The 19,677-nt window shown below is 47.4% G+C and overlaps 1 protein-coding gene across 4 annotated transcripts in view; it reads right to left on the reverse strand.

Annotated features, from left to right (window-relative positions):
• Window positions 1–19,677, reverse strand: part of hspbap1 (hspb associated protein 1) — a 234,476-nt gene that overhangs the window by 1,141 nt on the left and 213,658 nt on the right. For all 4 annotated transcript variants that reach the window (XM_070875247.1, XM_070875249.1, XM_070875246.1 and 1 more), the window contains one exon: window positions 1,773–1,883. In XM_070875247.1, coding sequence (XP_070731348.1) covers window positions 1,773–1,883 — 111 coding nt within the window. The remainder of the gene's footprint in view (window positions 1–1,772; window positions 1,884–19,677) is intronic.

Consider the following 19,677-nt stretch of genomic DNA (forward strand, 5'->3'; position numbering starts at 1 on the left):
CATTGCCATCAGCACATCAGCACTGAGGCTTCTTGCAGCAGTGAGAAGGGCGCAGGAAGCCTCAGAAAGTTGAGGCAGCCGTTTCCCGACGACCTCCCCCTTTTGCCGTCGGGAAATGGCTCCTCAATTTCTGAGGCTTCCTGCAGCCTTCTGTCCTTCCCTCCCTCCCTCCCGCCCGCCCTCCCGCCGTCTGGAACGGCTTCCTCCCCCCCCCCCTCCCCCAGAACGGCTTCTCCCCCTCCCACCCCCGCACCGCTGCGTTCGGTCGGTCGGTCCCACATTCCCCCCCCACCTCCCCCCGCCCGGAACGGCTTCCTCCCCCCCCCTCCCCCCGCTGCGTTCGGTCGGTCGGGCCCGCACTCCCCCCGCTCGGAACGGCTCCCCCCCCCCACCGCGTTCGGTCGCTCGCCGTCTGGAACGGCTTCCTCCCCCCCACCCCCTGCGTTCGGTTGGTTCCCTCCCGCTCGCTGTCTGGAACGGCTTCCTCCCCCCGCGTTCGGTCGGTCGGGCCCGCACTCCCCCCGCTCGGAACGGCTCCCCCCCCACCCCCCGTGTTCGGTCGCTCGCTGTCTGGAACGGCTTCCTCCCCCCGCGTTCGGTCGGGTCGGTTCCCTCCCTCCCTCCCGCCCGCCTGCCTTCGGGAACGGCTGCCTCGTTTTGTGAGGCTTGCTGCAGCATTCTCCCTGGCTGAAGCACTTTCACACAGGTAGGAAGATGGTTTATTTAATCTTTTCTTTGCTTATAAATGTTTATTCAGGTTGGATTTATTTGTATAATATTTGTAGAAGTATAAATAAGGATTGATTGTAGAATTTAATGACTTCCCCCCCCACCTCGTTCTGGACGCCTAATTTGTAACCTGCGCCTGATTTTTTAATGTGTAGAACAGGTTTTTTCAGTTCTACAAAAATCTTCACTTGCTCCATTCTACTTTATAGTTTGGAGTACGTTTTCACTGTGGAAACTTTGAAATCAGCCGTCAGTGGCCGGACACGCCCCCTTTTGAAGAAAAAATTCTGTTCCAAAGTGGAACTGTTCTACCTGACTAGAACTGCAGAAAAAAAAATGTGGAGAATTGCGATTTCTAAGATAGTCCGTTCTCCACCAGTTGCTCCTAAAAATCAGGCGCAAATCATGTGGAAACTTGGGCCCAATGTATGGTATTATCTGTTAGTCCTGATTAGGGGGAGCATTGCACATGAACCAATGTGCGAGGCCCATTCGGGAGGTTCCGCGCAGGCCACTCACCAACTGTTACCGCTGGAAAGGAGTACCAAAATGAAAATGAAGAGGGAGCATTGATTGTGGGATATTTGATAAAACACATTAATGGGCTGGATTTTCGGGCTTCTGCACTCCCGTTTTCCGCCCTGGAGCGGCAGTGGTGAGGTTTTCTGGGCGGGCGGTCAGCATCCAATGCCACGCAGCGATCCTCGGGTCTGGTTTTGCGATCTGCGCTGATGTGCAATGCCCCTGCTTGTGACACTGACACGAGTTTGAGCTCCTGCCCGACCCTTCCGCCTGGAAGCGCGCCTCACATTGACCGCCTGGGAAATCAGGGCGGTTCAACCATCCCGTCAGCGAAGAGGTAAGTAATGGGATTCCTAAGGCAAGTGCAAGTGATTGTTCTTTTAATTACCCCCCGCGCCCCCCCCACCCACCCCCAAAGGACTCTCTAGAAGCGCTCACGGCCCGTCTCATTGAATGGCGAATCAGGCTCGGGGCCGAATGGCCTACTCGTGCTCCTATTTCTTGTGTTCTTATTCACGTACCTCTGTGGTATTCAGCCAGCTGGCAGTAACAGCGTGAGGATCTGCAGACTTCAGAGCACAGACGACAGTGCGAGTCAATGCCTCTCCAACCCTGGCTTCATCGTCATCACCCTGGTAATGGAACGGAACAGAATCAGAAGCACTGCTATCACCAGGGTAGAAATGGGTGAGCTGTGCCTCTCTCCCAAAACATGCAAAAACAGCATTTCAACACAGCCACCCAGATCTCAACAAGAACAGCTTTTATTTATATAGCGCCTTTAACGTAGTAAAACGTCCCAAGGCGCTTCACAGCAGTGTTACAAAACAGATAAATTTGACACTGAGCCACATAAGAAAATATTAAGGCAGATGGCCAAAATGCTTGGTTTTAAGGAGCGTCTTCAAGAAGGAGAGAGGTAGCGAGGCGGAGAGGTTTAGGGAGGGAGTTCCATAGCTTCGGGAACCACGACCAGTTTGGTTCCGGTCGACACACTATGTTAAGAGTGACCCAAGCCTCCTGACCAGGACCGAGATCACAATAGCTTCATCTATATTTGTTTTATTTTCTAACCTGGAACCTGGCCCTCCTGACCAGGCTGCTACCCTCTCAGTTTCCAACACTGGATGTGGAATCATGACTTTTCACCATTTTGCTTTTGGATTGGAGCATTGAAGACCACATTTTATCCATGTGTCTCGATCGCAACAAAGCAGACATCTTCCTCCTCAGATAGTGTCAAATAACGACACCCTCTTTAAAAAGAGCTGAGAGAGTGAGACTCCCCTTTTTAAACACCAGGACAGATCAATGATGTAATTCTGGCTCACCCTTTCAGCTATGAATATGAATTTGAATGGCCAAATGTGAAAATCTGCAATGTATTGTTTTTAGGAGCATAAGAATCGAAGTACGCCATTCAGCCCCTTGAGCCTGTTCTGCCATTCAATTAGATCATGGTCATGTGTACTTCAACACCATTTACCGGCCTTTGCTCCATAATCCCTTGATACCCTTGTCTAAAAATATCTAGCGATCCAAGTCTTGAAATCTTTAATTGACCCCCAGCATCCACAGCTTTTTGGGGGCAGAGTGTTCCAGACTTTCACTACCCCTTGTGTGGAGCAGTGCTTCCTGATTATATTCCTAAATTGGCCTGGTGCTAATTTTAAGATTATGCTCCCTTGTTATAGATTCCCCCATAAAGTATCTCTTTATCTACACTAATGGATGATTTTATCATTCTAACCACCTCGATTAGATCACTCCTTAAATTTCTATATTCAAGGGAATACAAGCCAAGTTTATCCAACCAGTCCTGATAATTTAACCCTTTAATCTCCAGTGAATTTGAACTGCACTCTCTTCAAGACCAATATATCCTTCTTGAGATGCGGTGCCCGGAACTGGAAGCAGTACTCCTGAAGAAGTCCCATTTTTTAATATTCATTCCTGGGATGTGGGCATCGCTGATCCCTAATTGCTGGGAATGGGCAATCAATGAGAAGGTGGTCTTCTTGAAGCACTGCAGTATTATTATTTCTCACAGTGGTTTGGTACAACTGAGTGGCACATATAGTCTGGAGTCACATATAGGCCAGACTGGGTAAGGGCGGCAGATTTCCTTCCCTAAAGGACATTAGTGAACCACATATGACAAACGGTAGTTTCATAGTCACCATTACTTTTTATTCCAGATTCATTTAATTGAATCTAAATTCCCCAGCTACCGTGGTAGGATTTGAATTCATGATCATTGGTGCAGGTCTCTGAATTATTAGTCCAGTAACATAACCACTATGCTACCATACCTGGGTCTGACCAAGGCTCTCTGCAACTGAAGCACAACTTCTCCCCCCTTTGTATTCACGCTTCCTTGGGATAAAAGGACGACATTATATTAGGCTTGCTGATTACTTTTTCTGCCTGTCCACTATCTTTTAGTGATATGTTTATGGACACTCAATCTCTCTGCACGTGGAAGCATTATTGAAATACGCAAGCACACAATGCAGGGAGGGGAGGGGGAAACAATATAGAAATATTTTATGCTCAACATAAAGCAGCAATAAGGAATAACTCTTTCGCAAGAGTAATGCATAATCTATAATAACGTTTGGATCTTAAACTCCGTCACCCATCACATCTTGATAAGTAAAGACCCATAAAGATCGCTGCTGTTTTATAATCCATATCACAGCAGTCATATAAACCATAATATTATATCATACACGAGGTATTTTTTCCACTCGAGTTGTTGGAGAAATTACCCTAAAGTAATTACTGAGGTTCTACAACAAAACACAAAGTGATTAAATGTAGTCAATAACCTACTCTGTGAGGTGTCTAATTATAACACACTGAAGGGTCATAATTTGGTGCTGCCATTTTTGAGACAGTGTCACCGTCTGAATGGAGATTTTAACGCCAGGCGGCAGTTGCCGCCTCGAACCGCGAAATTCAGTTTTGCCACCTGAAAAGGGGATTGCAGTGTTAAATGAGGCGTTGCACGCTACTCTGGAGGCAGTAAGTCGGGTGGCAAGTGAGGCGGCAACATCCAGGCCGCAATCATCATTCGTAACTGCGCCACAGACACATTGCCGCCACCTGGATTCAATTGACTCGTTGATGCCTCGTGCGTATATTCACTTCCTACGCACTCACTCACAGGGTGAAGATGGCAGATGAAACAGCAGCTCACCAGCACGCTCACCACTTCTCCGATGCCCTGCTTGATGCTCTGGAGAGGCATCGAGAATTGCTCAGCACGGAGACTGGAACGAGGCCACAGCCCCAAACATTTCACAGGCTCTGGCGGGAAGTCGCCGAAATAGTGTCAGCGAGTGACACGGTACCCAGGGCAGCGACCCAATGTCGTAGGAAGTGGAACGACATGACTCGGTTGCTGAGGGCGAGTATATTCTGCACTAACCTCAGCATACCGTGCTCTGAGCTCAATGTGCGATCTCTCTGCAGTGTGAATGTGTCTGACCCCATGCTCTACGTGGCTGAGGTCAGATGCAAGGTTTGCATTTGCAGCTGCACCCACTCCAAGGGCCTGCATGCGATGTTAAACTTCCTACTCCGTTGTGGAGACCCACCCCTCAAGTTGTTACTTCCTCAGTCTTCATATGCGTCTGGAAGACGCTATCCTCATAGTCCTTGCCCCCCCCCCCCTCATTCAAACATTGCCACATACTCGCAGCTAATGGAAGTTACATCGACCTTTAAAGACTCTCATACACTATATTCTGAACGATGTAAGGCACTTCGGACAGACTGATAGACGTTCTCTTTAATCTTGCAGGCCAAACTCGCACAGATGAGACAAGACCAGATGCGGACCGGAGGAGGCAACTCTGAGGTGCAACCCCTAACTCCAGTTGAGGAACGCATATTGGCCCTGATGAGCGGTGACGGTGGGTCAGGCTGATTCCCCCTCAGGACAGTGACGGTGTGTTGAGTTCCTTTGCAGCCTCGAGCAGGCCACTTAACCCCGACACCATAATCCTTCATCGCTTTCCATGAGACTGGCATTTCCGAAAGCCTTTCCCAGTGCTGGCCCCTCCCCTGCAGGTAACCACTCTTCTGTGGCTTTGTGCTTTCAGAAGATGACTCAGATGGCCAGGGGTCTGCACGTCAACCTTCCACTGCGGGTGACGGTGAAGAGGAGGATACCTCTCTGGATGTCTCTGGAGGATCCAGCGGCCTCAGAGAGTGGGGCCAGCAGCTTTGTGGCGGAAGGCGTGGTCGGGAAGATGGAGGTCGGTGATACTCTGGGACCTAGTGGCCTGCAGCAACGCCACGGGGGAGGGGAAAGCAGAGGGGGCCAATTCCCCGGAGGGTGAGTACGCGCCTGAGTGATGCTCAGCAGCAGGCTAATGATGAGCCCGAATTAGAGGATGTCACAAGACAATCATTGCGAATGCACAGCGATCTGCTGGGTGCATTGTCAAGGGTGAGCGAGAGTATCGATGCACTAGCTGTAAGCATGGAGGAGGCCACCTCAACTGTTGTACATGCCTCTCAGCAACCCGTCGAACCCATCCTTGGATGTTGAATGCATCAAGTGACTATGGGGTCCCAGACATGGTGGCATGGGCTTATGGCTGACGCTATGATAGGGCTGCAGACCGCCATGTCGTCAGTGCGTGGTAGCATCAATCAGCTGTGGTGTGCTGCTGACGTAGTCTGTCCTGATGCAGAGCCAACTTGATGCCACGCAGGCACTGAACGCTGCCATTGTGCCTGGGGCCTTATGAGTTTAACAGGGACCTAAAGTTGCCGAAGCAGGACAGCAATTTGTGCTCACCCAGATTGCTCCAGATGCTGAGGCTCTGCCCCGGGGGAGTAGCAGCGTGTCGGGCCTGTTGGAACGCGATGTCCTCTCTCAGGACGACATTACTCGGCTCTTGCCCGTGCTGTTCTCCGCAACCCATCCACCACAGAGTGCTGCCGCCCATGCTGAGGTGATGCTGGGGAACATCCTGCTAGGCCATCAGCTGTGGCAGCGGCGCCAACACAGCGACCTCCTACCAGCCTTGCTGCAGTCACTGAGACCCCATTGAGGAGGAGCAGTAGGCATTACAGGGGGGAGAACGGAAGGGGTGGGAAAACACTGAGAAAGACCCACTAAATAAACGTGCGCTAGTGGCAAGCAATGGTGACCTTACTCGAATATGAACTCATGTAAATAGTTGCACTTGCATGAGCCATTAAAGAATTGTGTGATACAGGGCAGAGATGGTGTCCTTGTTCGAATATGAACTAATTTGAAAAGTTGCACATAGATGTAGGTGATAATATTTCAAGGAGTAGGTTTCAATTATTGTTTGCTGTGGATGATGACGTCCTTTAATGTTTCTTTACAGCACACTATGGATTTTGTTGTAAATAAAAATTATTTAAATTTGTCACAATCTTGTCTTGCCATTTGTATCACGGAGGCTTGTAGGGTGGGGCGAGAAGTCTTCAGCAGATCGCCAGGTAAATCGGCTGGCCATTCTGCACATCTTGCGTTTTTCATTGGAATCGATGCGATGAGTCTCTGATGAGCAGCCCTTGCAGCCGCAACAGTGTCAAGCTGCCTCCTCCTTGGCTGAAGCTCCTCATTTTTCCTCATCCTTCTGAGGTGGATCAATCATCCCCCTGCTGGCAATAGCTGGCCCCTCATGATGGCCACTCCATCAGGGAAGTACTGAAATGCCCCTCCAGAGCGGTCAAGGCAGCGTAAATGCTGCTTCACAACCCCGATAGTTTGCTCTATAATGGTCCTGGTTGCGATGTGGCTGGTGTTGCAGCGCTGCTCGGCAGGCGTGGCGGGATTGCGGAGGGGTGACATCAGCCAAGTGGTGAGGCCAGATCCTTTGTCGCCGATGAGATAGCCACGCCCTTCATGGGGTGGCTGGAACAGTCATGGCACACTGTTCTCTCGCAGGAGGAAGGTATCGTGGCAGCTGCCAGGACAGCGTGCATTGACAGCGAGGATCATCTGCCTGTGATCGCAGACCAGATGAACATTGAGGGAGTGCACCCCTTTCATAAGAACATAAGAAATCGGAACAGGAGTAGGTCATACGGCCCCTCGAGCCTGCTCCACCATTCAATAAGATCATGGCTGATCTGATCTTGGACTCAGCTCCCCTGCCTGCTCCCATAACCCCTTATCATTTAAGAAACTGACTATTTCTGTCTGAAATTTATTCAATGTTCCAGATTCCACAGCTCTCTGAGGCAGTGAATTCCACAGATTTACAAACCTCAGAGGAAATTTCTCCTCATCTCAGTTTTAAATGGGCGGCCCCTTATTCTAAGATCATGCTCTCTAGTTCTAGTCTCCATCAGTGGAAACATCTCTCTGCATCCACCTTGTCAAGCCCCCTCACAATCTTATACGTTTCGATAAGATCACCTCTCATTCTTCTGAATTCCAATGAGTCGAGGCCCAACCTACTCAACCTTTCCTCATAAGTCAATCACCTCATCTCCGGAATCAACCTAGTGAACCTTCTCTGAACTGCCTCCAAAGCAAGTATATCCTTTCGTAAATATGGAAACCAAAACTGTACGCAGTATTCCAGGTGTGACCTCACCAATACCCTGTACAGCTATAGCAAGACTTCCCTGCTTTTATACTCCATCCCCTTTGCAATAAAGGCCAAGATTCCATTGGCCTACCTGATCACTTGCTGTACCTGCCTACTATCCTTTTGTGTTTCAAGCACAAGTACCCCCAGGTCCCGCTGTACTGCGGCACTTTGCAATCTTTCTCCATTTAAATAATAACTTGGTCTTTGATTTTTTTCAGCCTCACACTTTCCAATATTATACTCCATCTGCCAAATTTTTGCCCACTCACTTGTCCTTTTGCAGGTTTTTTGTGTCCTCCTCACACATTGCTTTTCCTCCCATCTTCGTATCATCAGCAAACTTGGCTACATTACACTCAGTCCCTTCTTCCAAGTCGTTAATATAGATTGTAAATAGTTGGGGTCCCAGCACTGATCCCTGGCGGCACCCCATTAGTTACTGGTTGCCCAGAAAATGAACCATTTATCCCGACTCTGTTTTCCTCTATCCATGCTAATATATTACCCCCAACCCTGTGAACTTTTATCTTGTGCAGTAACCTTTTATGTGGCACCTTGTCAAATTTCGATTGCAAAAGACTTCTCCATGTTGAGGCGGGGCCGCAGTGCCACCTACGTACAATCAACGACCCCCTGAACCATGGGGAAGCCTGCTATCCTGGCGAAGTCACAGGGGCGCTCATCCTGGCTCGGCCTGGACATGCTGAACTTTATGTCGTCCATGCGTCAGCTGTAGAAAGTGTCGGTCACCTTGCAAATGCAGCAGTGTACTGCAAACTGCGAGATGTTGCATATATCATCTACAGGAGCCGGTAGCTTATAAGTTGAGGGCAACTGTGACTTTCATTGCCACTGACAAGGAGGTCCTGGTGCCAACGTCAACTGCGAGGTCTGTCTGCATGATGTGGCAGAGCTCCGTGACCACCTCCTTGCAGAACCGCAACCTTCTTCCGCACTGCTCCTCGGACACATCAAGTTAAGAATAATGTGAACGGTAAACTCTTCGTCTGTATGACCTCCTGCCCAGAGGTCTGGGGCCTCTCCTCTGGCATGGATCCACATTGTCCTGAATCCGTCTCTGTAGCCATTGCCTTTCATGTCTTCGCCGCAGGACGACCTGGTGTGCCACCACTGCCCCCATTAAGTTGCAGAAGGTAGCCGCGGTATGCTGGTCATCAATAGATGCGCCGTGAAAGCCATCAATGCGAGATGCGAGTCGTGAAGCCGAGTAGTGGCAGCACGCTAACACCAACGCACTCTGCGAGGAGAGAACGCAGCACTGACTGCGACCTCTGCAGCCCGGCTGTAACTCTCTTTATATATCCCCCCAAGAATCTTTACTTCGACTTGTGAACGGCAACTTTTTGTGGCCTGTTCCCCGCCAGTCGGCAAGTCAGGTGGCAAAAGTGAATTTGGCGAGACCAGCGCCAAGGAAGCATTGTACACGTACTGACGTCAGGTTTTCCATGGTGGTAGATGACGGGGCAGCAAATCTTTACGCCCTTGAAAAAGCACAATCGAATTTCTCATCAGGCGGCGCCACCACTCAGCCATTCACGCCCCGTTGCCTCCTCACTCAGGCGGTATCAGCTGGTGGTAGCAACCAAATTTTGACCCGAGACTCTCTTAGGGCTCTTTCATGCTTTTACAGGGTTGCTATCAGAATTTGTCACTTGCATCTTCCTCTCTCCTTTCCATTGTACACTCTATATATTGTACTTTACATAGGATATACGACACAGAAACAGGTCATTCGGACCAACCAGTCCATGCCGGCATTTATGCTCCACTCGAGCCTCCTCCGTCATCTAACTATCAGCAGAACTATCGATTTCCTTCTCCCTCATATGCTTGTCCAGCCTCCCCTTTAAATACATCCATACTATTCGCTTCAACCACTCCCTGTGGTAGCGAGTTCCACATACTCACCACTCTCTGGGTAAAGAAGTTTCTTCTGAATTCCCTATTGGATTGCTTGGTGATTATTTATATTGATGGCCTGTAGTTATGCTCTTCCCCACAAGTGGAAACATTCTCTGTATCCACTCTATCAAAACCTTTCATAATTTTAAAGATCTCTATTAGGTCACCCCTCAGCCTTCTTTTTTCAAGCGAGAAGAGTCCCAGCCTATTCATCCTTTCCTGACAGGTTTACCCTTGCATTTCTGGTATCATCCTTTTCAATCTTCTCTGCACCCTCTCCAGTGCCTCTATATCCTTTCTATACTATGGTGACCAGAACTGTACGCAGTGCTGCAATTGTGGTCTAACCAAGGTTCGATACAGGTTTAGCATAACTTCACTACTTTTCAATTCTATCCCTCTCGAAATAAACCCCAGTGCCTGGTTTGCATTTTATGGCCTTGTTACCCTGTGTCACTACTTTTAGCGATTTGCGTATTTGTTCTCCGAGATCCCTTTGTTCCTCGACCCCACCCAGACTCCCCCCTCCAAGTAATAAGTGTCCGCCATAATCTTCCTACCAAAATGTAATATCACATTTATTGGTGTTGAAATTAATTTGTCAATTATATGCCCATTCTGCAAGTTTATTAATGTCCTCCTGTAATTTGTTGCTGTCCTCCTCAGTATTGATTATCCTGCCAATTTAGTGTCATCCACAAGTTTAGAAATTACATTTGATTCTAAAGTCTAAATCGTTAATATAAATTGTGACAGCACTGATCCTTGTGGAACACCACTATCCACCTTCTGCCAATGTCAATAGCTACCCTTTACCCCTACTCTCTGCTTTCTGTCTTGAAGCCAGCTAGCTATCCATTCTACTACTTGTCCCGACTGCGCATTCTCTGACCTTGTTCATTAGTCTCTGATGTGGTATGAAACACAGTTTGGCGCCGAGGATTACACTCGATACCTTTGGGTATATTTTCGCGTCCACCTTTACTTTCACGCGGAATGGAAAATAGGATCAAGCCAGAAGCACAACTGATCAAGCAGACAGATAGAGAGATAACATTTCCATTTTCCTTTGTAACTTATTTCCTGGAAGTCATTTTGCCCATTCGAACAAGCTTTCTGCTGGAGTTAACGGGATAGCATTGCATGTTGGCCAAAGTTCAGAAGTCTGATTGTTCTCCCCTCCACTCTTCAACGCATTGACCTGCGCTGGGGTACAGTTCTATTGAGGTCAGCTGCCCTCCCAGCACCTGGCCAAGTGACCATTCCTGATGAGAGATAGCCTGGACAGCTACTGCCAGCAAGATAGTCCGTTGAGCGAGACGTCACAACCAAGCCAACAAACCTTTCAGCAAAAGACGCTGGGTAGCCAGCAAGCGTGGAAGTTTAGGCAGATGTTTGCTTTCGGTGCTCAAGAGCCATTTTGTAATATTCCTATAGCTGCCGACCGAAGATCCGCTAACTCGACACCGACAAGAGGATAGGGATCTTGCTGGTCTGTAGGGTTCAGCTATTAGGTGTCAGCCATGGGTCAGTGGACAGCACTCTCGTCTCCGAATCAGAAGGTTGTGGGTCCAAGTCCCACTCCAGGGACTAGAGTATGAAATCTAGGCTGACATTCCAGTGCAGTGCTGCACCGTCGGATGAGATGTTAAACTGAACGCCGTCTGTGCTCTCAGGTGGATGCAAAAGATTCCATGGCAGTATTTCGAAGGACAGCGGGCAAGTTCTCCCCGGTATCCTGGCCAATATTTATCCCTCAATCAACATCTGAAAAACAGATTATCTGGACACATCACCTTGCTGTTTGTGGGAGCTTGCTGTGTGCAAATTGGCTCTGCGTTTTCTACATTACAACAGTGACTACACTTCTAAAAGTACTTCATTGGTTGTAAAGCGCTTTGGGACATCCTGAGGTCATGAAAGATTCTACATAAATGCAAGTCTTCCCTTATTTTCTTAACCTATTCTTAAATATTGTTCGATGACTAACTCAGCAAGTGCACTGCAAAGCCTCGCAACCATCTGTGTAAAAGAAAATATCGCCTACTCTCTAACCTAAATCTCTTGCATGTAATCTTATATATATGTCCCATCAACCACTGGAAATATTTTTTTTTCTCTCTACCCTATCCCTTCATAATTTTAAACAACTCTCATCACCTTGTAATCTCCTCTATTCTAAAAATAAAACTCAAATTTTTCAAGTCTTAAGTCAGGTTTAACCCATCTACCTGATCTATGATTCTATACCAAATCTATTTTGTTACTCATAACTATTTCTAGCAACACCTCTCCAATTGTAGACATACAAACATATTGCTTAAGAGTCATGTACATATTGGAGGAATTCTACTCCCTTTTCTCCCTTCATTCTCTCCTTGTCCCAGTTAACGAGTGAGTAATTCAAATCTCCTAGAACAATAATTTTGTTATTTCTACTCAGATCCCTATCTGTCTACAGATTTCCTTTTCCATTTCCCTCCCACAATGAGGGGGTCTGTGGTACAACTCCACTAATGTAATAATCTTTTATCTATGATCTCTATTCAGTCCTTCCGAGAAAATATCATAACCGTATTTTTATTTTCTATTCCTTCCCCAGTTTGTAGCCAAGTTTTTTTTAGTGCTATTAAATCTTATCTTCCGGTGATATACTTGCTTCTAAATGACTCAGTTGATTTCCTGCACTGAACATCACAATACATGCACTTTATCTCCCCTTTACACTTGTTAAAGCTAATCCTTTACCCTAGAATGTTTTTGTTCAATCTAACACCTCATTCTTTTATCTCAGTCTTTTCATTGCTTATAACTGTTTGATTTGAGTTTCCTTCTCTAGTCCCTTTACTCGTTTTGAATGCTAAATTCTTTGTTTATATATTTCCATCTTCTTTGTTTGCAATTATTTTTCCGACTGAATTTCATTGCTTCACCATTAGCGGCTGTGCCTTCAGCTGCCTAGGCCTACCTAGCTTCAGTGACAGATCCAACAACTAGCCGACAGCCACAATGTGCGAGGATTCTTGAGTGCAGTCAAGACAACCTACGGCCCAAGCACTCAAGGCCCTACCCCACTGCTGGCCAAGAACGGAGAGGTACTCATCAAGGACAGAGAGGCAGTCAGTGCCCGCTGGAAGGAGTACTTTGAAGATCTCCTTAACTGAGACTCGGTCTTCGACGCGAGTGTCCTCAACTCAATCCCGCAGTATGCTATCCGCCACCATCTCAGCACAACCCCAGCTCAGCACGAGATAGAAAAGGCCATCCAACAACTGAAGAACAACAAGGCTTCAGGAGCAGATGGAATCCCCACCGAAGCACTAAAGCATGGCGGAGAAGCACTATTGTCATGAATACATGATCTCATTTCTCTTATCTGGAAGGAGGAGAGCATGCCAGAGAATCTCAGATGCCGTAATCGTGACCATCAAGAAAGAATACGATTGCGGTAATTACAGAGGAGTTTCCGTTGTCTGCCATAGGGAAAGTCATCGCAAGAATCCTCAATCGCCTTCTGCCTGTGGCTGAAGAGCTCCTCCCAGAGTCGGAATGCGGATTTCACCCACTAAGGGACACAATGAACATGATCTTCACCGCGCGTCAAATTCAAGAAAAATACAGGAAACAACATCAACCCCTGTACCTTACAAAGGCCTTCGACACTGTCAACCGTGAGGGATTATGGAGAGTCCTCCTCAAATTTGGCTGCCTTCAAAAGTTTGTCACCATCCTTCGCCTGCTTTACGATGACATGCAAGCAGTGATCCTGACCAACGGATCCACCACAGACCCAATTCACGTATGGACCGGGGTCAAGAAAGGCTGTGTCATCGCACCAACGCTCTTCTCGATCTTCCTTGCTGCAATGCTCCATCTCACCCTCAGCAAGCTCCCAGCTGGAGTGGAGCTAATCTACAGAACAAACGGGAAACTCTTCAACCTCCGCCGTCTCCAGGCCAGATCCAAGGTTGTCCCACCCTCTGTCATCAAACTACAGCACGCAGACGACGCTTACGACTGCGCACACTCGGAGGCCGAACTCCAAGCCATCGTCAACACCTTCACCAAAGCGTACAAGAGCTTACACTAAACATCCGTAAGACAAAGGTCCTCTACAACCTGCCCCTGCCACAATACTGCCCCCCCCCCCCGATTATCAAAATCCACGACAAGGCCTTGGACAATGTGGACCATTTTCCATATCTTGGGAATCTACTGTCAACAAGGGCAGACATGGACAACGAGTTCCAACACCAGCTTCAGTGTGCCAGTGGAGCCTTCGGTCGCCTGAAGAAGAGTGTGTTTGAAGACCATGATCTCAAACCCAGCACCAAGCTCATGGTCTACAGAGCAGCAGTAATACCCGCCCTCCTAATATGGCTCAGAGACATGGACTATGTACAGCAGGCACCTCAAAACACTGGAGAAGTGGCACCAACGCTGCCTCTGCAAGATCCTGCAAATCCATTGGCAGGATAGGCACACCGTCAGTGTTCTCGCTCAGGCCAACATCACCAGCATCGAAGCACTGACCAAGCTCGATCAGCTCCAATGGTCGGGCCACATCGTCCGCATACCTGATACGATAGTCCCAAAACAAGAGCTCTACTCGGAGCTCTGACACGGCAAGCGAGCCCCTGGTGGGCAGAGGGTGCTTCAAGGTCACCCTCAAAGCCTCCTTGAAAAAGTGCAACATGCCCACCGACACCTGGGAATCCCTGGCCCAAGGCCGCTCAAAGTGGAGGAAAAGCATCCGGGAAGGCGCCAAACACCTCGAGTCTCTTCGTCGGGAGAAAGCTGAAGCCAAGTGTAGACAGCGGAAGGAGCACACGGCAACCCAAGCACCTCACCCACCCGTCCCCTCCAACCACCGTCTGCCCCACCTGTGACAGAGTCTGTAGATTCCGCATTGAACTCATCAGTCACCTGAGAACTCATTTTTAGTGTGGAAGCAAGTCATCCTCGACTCCAGGGGACTGCCTAAAAAGGAGGGCTTCAGTGGGTAACATGCTCGTCTGTGAGTCAGAAGGTTGTGGGTTCAAGTCCCACTCCAAACCTAGGTCGACACTCCAGTGCAGTGCTGAGGGAGTGCTGCACTGTCGGAGGTGCTATCTTTTGGATGAGACATTAAACCAAGGCCCCGTCTGCTCACTTAGCTGGACGTAAAAGATACTATGGCACTATTTCGAAGAAGAGCAGGAGAGTTATCCCCGATCTGCTGGCCAATATCTATCTCTCAGTCAGCAGCGCTAAATGATTATCTGGTCATTATCACATTGCTATCTGTGGGAGCTGGCTGTGCACAATTTGGCTGGTGAGTTTCCCATGTTACAACAGTGACTACACTCCAAAAAAGTATTTCATCGGCTGCAAAGCGCTTTGGAATGTCCTGAGGTTGAGAAAAAATGCTGTATAAATGCAAGTCTTTCTTAGGCTCTAAATTCTGGAATTTCCTCCCCAGACCTCAGCTCCTTTAAGATACTCCTTAAATTCTACATCTTTGACCAATATTTCCCTCCTTTGGCTCTCCGCCCATTTTCTTGATTATGCATCTGTGAAGCAGTATGGGCAGTTTTTCCACTTAAAGGCGATATATAAATGTAAATTGTTATGTTTCTTTTTATGTAAATAGGATTTATTCATTTCTATGTGTTGATTCCTTAGTTCTGATCCTCTCCTAACTCCTTAAGCCATCTCTCAGCATTGCAAATATTGCTGTGCTCAGTTGGTGAGAACCTAATTCGTAAATACAGAGAGCGTATCATGCTCCTCGAGCGCAGAATGTGACATGAATAAACTAAACATATGCTGAATCAGTCTGTAATTTAGGAGAAGGTCACATTCATAAATTCATATTAATGTGCACAATGAACATTAATGTTTGCACCATACAGAGGCTGATAGGTCTATGGAAAGTCAAGACCTTTAAACGTTCGACATCGCAGAAGACAATGCTGCAACAAGAGTCAACTAAGTGTGCGCATAAATATGCATTTATGTGTAAATATGTTTACAGATATAAATAGGCATGCACATAATGCAATGCATTCGTACACATAATCCCCTACGTACATAAGTTGCCTGAGTCCTTACATCGCATCCTCGCCAATGCCACTTTGTTTCTTCATGAGTAAGTTGTTTACGTGCAAATTTTGTTTGTATATAATTAAATGATTCACCCGTTGTGCCTCTACTCCATTCATCACGCTGCTCAGTTGCTTAATTGAATTGCCAGCACAAGGACTGAGTGCGGCTCCTGTCTTCTGTGTCGCAGTGAAGGACAGGCTAAGAAGGCTTCTCGGAAGAAAGCTCGACAGTGCAGCGCAAACTTCAAGGGTTTTTCCTGTCCATACCAATATTAAAGAAAAAGACTTGCATTTATATAGCGTCTTTCATGACTTCAGCACGTCCCAAATGTGCTTTAAAGCCAATGAAGTACTTTTTGAGTGCGGTCACTGTTGTAATATAGGAAACACAGCAGCCATTCTGCACACAGGACGGTGCGCAAACAACAATGAGATAATGAGCAGATCATTTGTTTTTAGTGATGTTGGTTGAGGGATAAACATTGGCCCAGGATGTAACATATGAAAATGAGTCAGAAGGGGGAGCGTGACGTTGCTGAGGCCTACAAGAGGCCCAACAGGAGTGTCGGCAGTTCGAGAGGCCTACCAGTGCAGCTGCAGCAGGGAGGCAAAGAAGTAGAAAGAAATCAAAAGGTGACGTCACAGCCAAGGGGTGTAAGTGATTGGCTGATGACTGGTAAGTAGTTTTTCTTTTTCTTTTCCATATCAGTAAGCAACCTTTAGCATTGTTGTTGCCAATTTAAATTTATCTAAGGGTTAATTCATGGCAGGACAGCTTGGACACGTGTTATGCTCCTCCTGCACTATGTGGGAACTCAGGGACGTTTCCGGTGTCCCTGACGACTATGTGTGCGGGAAGTGTATCCGTCTGCAGCTCCTGATGGACCGCATTGCGGCACTGGAGCTGTGGGTGGATTCACTCTGGAGCATGCACGATGCTGAGAATGACGTGAATAGCACGTTTAGTGAGTTGGTCTTACCACAGGAAAAGGGTACACAGGGGATGGGTGACCAACAGGAAGAGCAGTGCAAGGAAGGTAGTGCAGGGGTCCCCTGCGGTCATCCCCTTGCAAAACAGATACACCGCTTTGGGTACTGTTCAGGTGGATGACTCATCAGGGGATGGCAGCAACAGCCAAGTTCATGGCACCGTAGTTGGCTCTGCTGCACAGGAGGGCAGGAAAAATAGTGCGAGAGCTATAGTGATAGGGGATTCAATTGTCAGGGGAATAGATAGATGTTTCTGCGGCCGCAACCGAGACTCCAGGATGGTATATTGCCTCCCTGGTGCAAGGGTCAAGGATATCTCGGAGCGGGTGCAGGACATTCTGAAAAGGGAGGGTGAACAGCCTGTTGTCGTGGTGCATATAGATACCAACGATACAGGTAAAAAAAGGGATGAGGTCCTACAAGATGAATTTAGGGAGCTAGGAGCTAAATTAAAAAGTAGGACCTCAAAAGTAGTAATCTCAGGATTGGATTCAAATTCCTGGGACATTGGAACCGGTTCTGGGGAAGGTGGAACAGTACAAACCGGACAGTCTGCACCTGGGCAGGAGCGGAACCCATGTCCTAGGCAAAGTGTTTGCTAATGCTGTTTGGGAAGAGTTAACCTAATATGGCAAGAGGATGGGAACCTATGTAGGGAGACAGAGGGAAGTAGAATGGGGGCAGAAGCAAAAGATAGAAAGAAGAAAAGTAAAAATGAAGGGCAGAGAAACCTAAGGCAAAAAGCAAAAAGGGCCACAATACAGCAAAATTCTAAAGGGGCAAAGTGTGTTAGAAAGACAAGCCTGAAGGCTCTGTGCCTCAATGCGAGGAGTATTCGGAATAAGGTGGACGAATTAACTGCCCAGATAGCAGTTAACGGGTATGATGTAATTGGAATCACGGAGACATGGCTCCAGGTTGACCAAGGCTGGGAACTCAACATCCAGGGGTATTCAGCATTTATGAAAGATAGACAGAAAGGAAAAGGAGGCGGGGTGGCATTGCTGGTTAAAGAGGAAATTAATGCAATAATAAGAAAGAACATTAGTTTGGATGATGTGGAATCGGTATGGGTGGAGCTGTGGAATACCAAGGGGCAGAAAACGCTAGTGGGAGTTGTGTACAGACCACCAAACAGTAGTGGTAAGATTGGGGACAGCATCAAACAAGAAATTAGGGATGCATGCAATAAAGGTACAGCAGTTACCACGGGTGACTTTAATCTACATATTGATTGGGCTAACCAAACTGGTAGCAATGCGGTGGACAAGGATTTCCTGGAGTGCATTAGGAATGGTTTTCTAGACCAATATGTCGAGGAACCAACTAGGGAGCTGGCCATCCTAGATTGGGTGATGTGTAGTGAGAAAGAACTAATTAGCAATCTTGTTGTGCGAGACCCCTTGGGGAAGAGTGACCATAACATGGTCGAATTCTTTATTAGGATGGAGAGTGACACAGTTAATTCAGAAACTAGGCTCCTGAACGTAAGGAACGGTAACTTCGATGGTTTGAGGCGTGAATTGGCTAGAATACACTGGCAAATTATACTTAAAGGGTTGACAGTGGATAGGCAATGGCAAACATTTAAAGATCACATGGATGAACTTCAGCAATTGTACATCCCTGTCTGGAATAAAAATAAAACGGGGAAGGTGGCTCAACCGTGGCTAACAAGGGAAATTAAGGATAGTGTTAAATCTAAGGAAGAGGCATATAAATTGGCCAGAAAAAGCAGCAAACCTGAGGACTGGGAGAAATTTAGAATTCAGCAGAGGAGGACAAAGGGTTTAATTAAGAGGGAGAAAATAGAGTACGAGAAGAAGCTTGCCAGGAACATAAAAACTGACTGTAAAAGCTTCTACAGATATGTGAAGAGAAAAAGATTAGTGAAGACAAACATAGGTCCCTTGCAGTCGGATTCAGGTGAATTTATAATGGGGATCAAAGAAATGGCAGACCAATTGAACAAATACTTTGGTTCTGTCTTCACGAAGGAAGACACAAATAACCTTCCGGAAGTACTAGGGGACCGAGGGTCTAGTGAGGAGAAAGTGAAGGATATCCTTATTAGGCGGGAAATTGTGTTAGAGAAATTGATGGGGTTGAAGGCCGATAAATCCCCAGGACCTGTGAGTCTGCATCCCAGAGTACTTAAAGAAGTGGCCCGAGAAATAGTGGATGCATTGGTGATCATTTTCCAACAATCTATCGACTCGGGATCAGTTCCGATGGATTGGAGGGTAGCTAATGTAACACCACTTTTTAAAAAGGGAGGGAGAGAGAAAGCGGGTAATTATAGACCGGTTAGCCTGACATCAGTGGTGGGGAAAATGTTGGAATCATTGAAATGATGAAATAGCAGCGCATTTGGAAAGCAGTGACAGGATCGGTCCAAGTCAGCATGGATTTATGAAAGGGAAATCATGCTCGACAAATCTTCTGGAATTTTTTGAGGATGTAACTAATAAAGTGGACAAGGGAGAACCAGTGGATGTGGTGTATTTGGACTTTCAAAAGGCTTTTGACAAGGTCCCACACAAGCGATTGGTGTGCAAAATCAAAGCACATGGTAGTGGGGGTAATATACTGATGTGGATAGAGAACTGGTTGGCAGACAGGAAGCAGAGTCGGGATAAACGGGTCCTTTTCAGAATGGCAGGCAGTGACTCGTGGTGTGCCGCAGGGCTCAGTGCTGGGATCCTAGCTCTTTACAATATACATCAATGATTTGGATGAAGGAATTGAGTGTAATATCTCCAAGTTTACAGATTACACTAAACTGGGTGGTGGTGTGAGCTGTGAGGGGGACGCTAAGAGGCTGCAGGGTGACTTAG

The sequence above is a fragment of the Pristiophorus japonicus genome, chromosome 3, assembly GCF_044704955.1.
Source record: "Pristiophorus japonicus isolate sPriJap1 chromosome 3, sPriJap1.hap1, whole genome shotgun sequence".
NCBI lineage: Eukaryota > Metazoa > Chordata > Chondrichthyes > Pristiophoridae > Pristiophorus > Pristiophorus japonicus.